The 7,119-nt window shown below is 38.5% G+C and overlaps 1 protein-coding gene across 1 annotated transcript; it reads right to left on the reverse strand.

Annotated features, from left to right (window-relative positions):
• Positions 1-321: 321 nt before the first annotated feature.
• LOC111909371 (uncharacterized) lies at positions 322-1,891 on the reverse strand. The gene is made up of 3 exons (XM_023905187.3): positions 1,597-1,891; positions 760-998; positions 322-573 (listed from the first exon to the last, which is right to left on the reverse strand). The coding sequence occupies exons 1-3, from the start codon at positions 1,688-1,690 to the stop codon at positions 496-498; spliced, it is 411 nt and encodes a 136-aa protein (XP_023760955.1). The 5' UTR covers positions 1,691-1,891; the 3' UTR covers positions 322-495.
• Positions 1,892-7,119: the final 5,228 nt, after the last annotated feature.

Genomic DNA, 7,119 nt, shown 5'->3' on the forward strand with positions numbered 1-7,119 from the left:
GAAATAGGATCTACTCTTACCCAATTGGATCTTCTTACTTTCCAAAAATCTTTTGAGTTCATAATTTTATGACCCAAATAATTATAAAGTATTTTGAAACACCTTTTTAACAGTTGCATCTAGTAGGCCAATGACAACATTTCATACAATACGTTTTATACAATGTTATGATTAAATGGTTAATATTAAGGTTACATCTAAATTTTCAACTTAAAAATCATTTACCAAAAAAGAAAAGAAAAAAAAAACAATGGGTATCAGGTGGGGTATATTCATCATGGAATATTATCTGTTAAAAAAAATGATCATAACAGTTGTGAATAGTAAAAGAAACCAAAGTTCTGGATACCAATAATCCGACAAAAAAAAAAGGTTAATAGGCGAAAAAAATATGCTAGTTAAACACACCTTTTTTCGTTCCCTTTTTTTATGATTACAGAAAATGAGATACAAAAATCAATAAGCTAAACCAATTTGCAATAAAAGATAATAATATTATCGATCAGAGCTTGACAATAAATCAAGTATTCCACAGCATCCCTTCCAGGAAGTTGTTTGCATAGCTATCAAAGGCTGCACAAAATAATTTAATCATCATATAACTAAAGTGAAAGAATACTAATTTGTTTAAGTTAGTGGTTTTTATTTTCTAATTTCATGTTGTTTTTTTATAACTTGTAGTTGATATGTTCATCACCTTTTTTTGCATAATTGACATCCCTTGTGTACAACCAAAAATGATCATTAGAAAGAACCTACCTGTTTATTAGAGTATTGCAATGTCTCGGATTCATTTACACAACCAATCTTTGATCTTTTATCAATTATTCCGATTTTACCCTCTTCCTCATTTGCAGCCTTTTCAAAGATCCTGACCTTTAAAGATCCATTATGAGACAAATCCTCTTCATGTTTCTCCACCTCAAGAAATGGAAGCTGATTGTTGTGATGATGATCTTGTGCCTTGGGAGAGTTAAGTTCCCCACCATTACTCTCACCTGTCAAATTGAGATCAATTCATAGAAAGATAGTTTAAAACCACAATGTGATACATATAAATTGATAAATAAGTGAAAGAATGTTACAAAATAACCTTTTTTTATTGTATAAATTGGGGAAAAGTGAAACATTGTTGAATAAACAAACATTTGACCCTAAAAGAATCAGACTGCGAAACCAATGAATAAGTTGTGGTAATAATTGATTTTTGTGATGAATATAAAATTAATTGATTCTCTAGACTTTAACTGATTATCCTGATATTTTATTTCTGATTTCATATTACTATTACCAATTTAAAATTGCACATAAAAACACCCTGGATAAACTGAGCTTCAACCCCCGAACTGTTCATATACGCAATTCAAAATTTTAAAAAAGAATCGGCGGGTCTTTTTGTGGGACAATTCAAAAGTGCGTAAAGCTAAAAATTAGAGATCCATTGAATGGATTCAGAAAAAAAAAACCAAAACATTGAGGTAATAACTGAGAAGCAGTTCATACCCACAAAGCAACCGATTTAGATTACATTATATTTTAGGGTAAGACAAAAATGGTTGCAAAAATGAAGAAACAGAGAGGGGATAGAGAGGGAACCATGATGAGAGTGAGTTGATGAAGAATTTGAGTTGTTGGAGTCTTTGAACTTCTTCTTTTTGGCAGCTTTTCGCTTCTTAGGACCTGATGGCATGATTAATTGATCGATTAAAGCAGAGAAATGGAGAAGGCGAGAGGATTTTGGTTGTAGTTGTTGTTCTCTCCTCCTCGTCTCTGTCAAATGTCAATAGTTAGAGGGCCTTTACTATCCGCCTCCTCTAGCGGAGATTTTTAGGAAAAAAATAGTGAGACTAGAAGTGAGCAGCCTAGGAGGTGAATGGATGGTGGGTTAATAGAAATATGGAATACAATTTTGGGGGCATTTTCTAGGGTATGGCCTAGGGTATTTGATGAATTTGACTTATTTAACATTCAATTTTCAACATTTATATATAAATTTTGATGCAAATTTAGGGTTTCAATACCGCGGAATTGACGTTGGATTTTTAATTGTAAAAAACAATCGAATGGTGATCGATATATGTTACTACTTGAAAAAATGGATCACAACATGTCATGTTTAGGGTTTTGGTAGTGACGGATATTACGAATGGATCTGAAACTGTGAAAAGCAATTGGATGATACTCAATTTATCTATGTTACCAATTGAGAACAATAGGCTCTATATGTTTTATTGTGACTTGAGGAGAATGCACACTTCCTTATATTACGAATGGATCTGAAACTGTGAAAAGCAATTGGATGATACTCAATTTATCTATGTTACCAGTTGAGAACAATAGGCTCTATATGTTTTATTGTGACTTGAGGAGAATGCACGCTTCCTTATATTACGAATGGATCTGAAACTGTGAAAAGCAATTGGATTGATGAGTTATTAATTAACTCTTTGATCGATTAGATCTTTGTAATAGGTATGCGATGAACGTAAAAACAGTGAACAAAACACAAGTATGAATCAAGATGTGTCGAATGATTTGATTACTCGATCCTCAGCAGAGCTCGACTAAGAACTTCCACTGTAGAGGATTCTAGGGTTACAAAAACAAGAACGATAAATATGCTGAATAATAATACTCTAATCGTTACTAATCGTCCTCTCGTTCTAGGATGCATGCAAGCATCTATATATACTAAACCCTACAAAACTCACTGATGGACAGGCCCATACCGGAGATATATATTGGACTAGCTAACGAGCCCAATAGACGCAACACAAAATACGACCCAACAATCTCCCCCTTTGCGTCAAATTGGAGCGAGACTACTTCTTCTTTTTGCTTGGGCCAGCAGCGGGAGCCTTCTTTACGGTATCAAACAGACGTGTGATAAGAGCAAGGATAGTCTGTCTAAACCGAATGTACCATTGAATCATATCATCAAAGTACTTGATATCATCCGCTTTGTTCTGCTTGCATCGATGGATGATCCCTAAAACGTGTTCCAAACATGCAGTGGTGTAGAGATGTTTGTCTGCCAAGGCGAAAAGGCATTTCTGTCCTTCGTTCCTGGTAAACATGACGAAGTTTCTCTTTGGGTCAATCTTCCCCATCTGCATCATGTTGAGATCACTGGCAGAGCCAACAGGAGATATGGTAGGCTTCTTCTTAAATACGCTCGCAATCTCCTGATCCATCAAAGCAACTTCCATGATATAGCATACAAGCATCCTCTTAAAGTGGTCGATGATCGGACCATATTCAGCTTCGTTTGTAAGAAGGATGTTGTGCAAGATAATCCAATCATGGGGATTAAGGTTGGGAAGATCTGCAAGTGAGATGGCATGTTCGGCTTTGGCAGATCCCCTTAGTACCTTGAACCGAACGTTGGTGAAGTTGCCTTCCCTGTACGGCTTCCGAACCCAAACATTGACAATTTTTTAAACGTTGGTGAAGTTGCCTTTGGCAGATCCCCTTAGTACCTTCAAAAGCGACTGATGTAGCCAACTGGTTGATAATGGGTTCCAGCGTAGTCTTGGTGGCTTCAGCACTTTCCTGTCAAGATTTCAACAAGAAAGAAGCATCAGTGAATAGTTTATCGACTTTTTCGGTCGCTGCCTCACAAGCTTTGGTTGAGGCATCTATGGCTGCAGTGGCAGAATCAAGGGAAACTTGATGAGCTTTGGAAAAAGCCTCAACAATTTTCTGAATTGCAGCTTCAGATATGGAGGACTGAGATGAGGAAGACGAAGCGCTGAGCGAATCAATTTTGTCATGTAGCTCCTTGAGATGTCTCTTTGTGACAGGAGCATCGTCATCATCGTCACTTTGAACTTGAAACGGACTATAGTAGACCGAATCAAAAGTCATATTCTCCTCGCCAAGGAGTGGTTCTTCTTCGTCTGAAGCATGAGCAGGAGAAGATGGTGGTGGTGAAACTGTAGGCTCGGTAGTAGTAGTAGTTTCGGGTTGGGTGGCGTGGTCGGTTGTTGGTGTGGGTTCAGGTGATGAGGTGGTTTTTGGTGCGTCAGTATGAACCCCCGTATCAGTTACGTTGGTTCTAACATCTGCAGTGGTGGTGGTTGTTGCTTCGGTAAAGATTGGTGGTGGTATTGGGATGGAAGTAGGTGGTATTTGAGTGGTGGAGGTTATGGGGGGAATAGAAATAAGAATTGTAACGGGTGGAGAAGAGATAGGAGAAGTAGAAATATGTATCTCTGGGGTAGGCAAACGTGGTGGAGTGTTGCCACGTTGAGATCCATCTGAATCAGAACCCTCGTCCTCAGATTCGCTTGAGGATAAAGCGATAATCAACTTTCGTCGCGGTTGGGTTTTTCTCCTCTTCTGCGGTGGAGACTGAGCAGCCTTAGTGGGTTTCCTTTTCTTGGGAGATGGGCCTTTTACACCCTTTTCCACCTGTTTTCCCTTATCAGATTTCTTGCCTCTAGGAGCAGGCTTGTCAGCGTCATGAATTGATTTCAGCATCTCTGGAGTAAGATCCCTCGGACTAGAACGTCTGAACTCCTTATATGTTTGAATGATCCGACTGTCAGCAGGAACGTCACCATACATCGTTTCCGGGATAGACCCGTTGAAGGGAAATTTAGAAGCATCCGACACAATGATCTTCGTGGTATGGAAAGTACCAATCGAAGACATTGGAACACCAGCGACAATGGGGACGTGGTACTTGTCCGTCACCCATTTCATGACAATAGTCTAGAACCGGGCATATGAGATCTCAGAGTGCCGGGAGGTCGAAGAGAGACTCTGGATAAGTTGTTGCCATAGGACTGACCCGTATTCCATGTTGATGCCATTGTAGATCCCGTACATGATGGAGAGAAATAAACGACTTGCCCCATCGGATCCAGCACTTCGTTCAGATAAGCGCTTGAAAAGAACAGTGAACATTCCATTCCACTTAGGGGGCAGGCACGACTTTTTGAATTTTGTGACAGTAGTGAGCACCTCAGTGTACCCCATGTTTTAGAACATGTTAAACAGATGACCCATTGGAATGGTTTCCGGATTAACCCTCGAAGAATTAGGGGCAAACCCTAACAGCGTACAGAACCTCTGTTTGGAAATCGATGCCTTGTGCTCAAAGACATCGAAGAAAATCCTGTCGATGACCTTGTCGTAGTGAGCCGTGACAAAGATTTGTGACATGAACTCCATTGGAACAACTTCAGCCCTGGTAAGAGCAGGAGCGATTGGCAAGAACTTCAGGCATTTGATGATGGGAAACATGAACGCATCGTACACCTGAGGAGTGAGATCAATGATCAAACTCTGCTGTGGGCGAATGGGCAAGATGTGAGAGGTTGCGTGAACTGATGAAGAATCCGCCATTGTTGAATAAAAGTGGGAGAGATGATGAACAGTAAAGGTTTAAGGATTTCTTGCTCTCTGGGAATTTAGTTGCAGTAAAGAGGTAAACGGTGGATCACGTTGCCTTTTATACCGTGGGTAAATGAGAGAGAAAAATCTTCCCAAATCTTCAATTGAAAACCGAAGGGTCTTTCGAAGGTGACTGACGCGTGACAGTTGGGTTTGACGATGATCACGCAGGAGAGGGAGTGTCAGTCCCTAACTACACGCCTTCCCATCAGGCGTCGTTTGGAGATGAAACGGTTCCTATTCTCACGCTTTTCCCTGTTGCGCCGTTTGAAATCAAATCGATTGGACTCCCGCCTGAGTCAACATTTCGTCATCTTATCCCTTTAGAGTGAAACGACATCTTTAAAATAAAATCGCCACGTGGATCAATATTAACCACACCTTTTGATAACAGCCAACCCAATTAAAATTCCTCAGAATTAATGAAACTAGAATTTTGGAAAATCAAAAAGATTTCCGTGCTGAGTGTGTAAAAGAAAAAGAAATAAAGCAACACTTTTGAGGGATTATGTGATGTCAATAAAGACACGAAACAGTGGATCCCGGGCACGAATCTCTTCCTTCAAAGTCAAGAGAGACTTTAAAGTGTTTGTGTGGTTTCCCGTTGAATAACGATCAGACACTTATTAAGAAGTGTTGAAAGGCTTCTTTTAATTAGGCTTATGAGGTGGCTTTCGCTTCGATTCATAATTCCTGATCTTGATATAAGATAGAAATCGAACGAATTACTTGTGAGACCAGTGTAGTCTGTTTGAACAAGTAGGTTGGAGATAATTTAAGTGGCAAGGTAAACTAATGTATGTGAAATCTCAAAAAAAAAATTAAAACTGGATCCCAAGGGAAGAAATGTTATTGGATTTAACAATTTCATAGGAATCACTCAAAAGAAAAATAGAGATTTCATGTTGTATTCCCATGGATAAGTTCGTCAATTCATTAGTGAAAGCTAGAGCAAGTTAATTGTTCACCGTCAATGCATAGTAGGTATTGAATTGTGGGTTTCACTTAGCACGTAGTGACACGAAGCTAAGATCATGAACACATAAATTGTGCAACCATAAACTTCAGTGGTAACGTCTGAGAGTCTCAAGGGTTACGTTTGTGAAACGAGTGAGATGGAGAAAAATGATGTAGATGGTGTAAAGAAACCCAAAGTACCTCTGCTATGAAAAATAGGACTAAGCAGAAAACTCTTATCTCATGTGAGAAAAGAGTTAGGTAGCTCATGATTAGAATAAATATGAGAGCCTAATTGGGAAGACATGGTTTGTTTGTACCAAGTCAGTAAGGCTTTTATTCAGAATCAGATGAGGCTTTGGTCACATACAGCAGCATGCTTCTAGGGACACTTAGCTAGTGAAATAAGTTAACCACAATGAAATAAATAAAATTAAATTATAAAAATATAAAAGCCAAAAAAAACAAAAAATATTTTTGGAGTTTTTGAATTTACGAAAAAAAATAAGACATAAAAAAATTTATACAAAAAAAAATATTGGAACCGAACCCGAGCGTTCGGTTTATTTCGGTTGAGAAAACTTTGGAACCGAAACCGAGCGTTCGGTCTATTTCGGGTGAGAAAAATTTTGTAACCGAACCCGAGCGTTCGGTCTATTTTGGTTGCCAAAAAAAAAAGATTGAAAAAGAGAAGAACTTTGACAATAAGATAAATGAATTAAGAAAAATGATACAAAAGATTTACAACCATAGAAACTACCT

The sequence above is a fragment of the Lactuca sativa genome, chromosome 1 (assembly GCF_002870075.4).
Source record: "Lactuca sativa cultivar Salinas chromosome 1, Lsat_Salinas_v11, whole genome shotgun sequence".
NCBI classification, from domain to species: domain Eukaryota; kingdom Viridiplantae; phylum Streptophyta; class Magnoliopsida; order Asterales; family Asteraceae; genus Lactuca; species Lactuca sativa.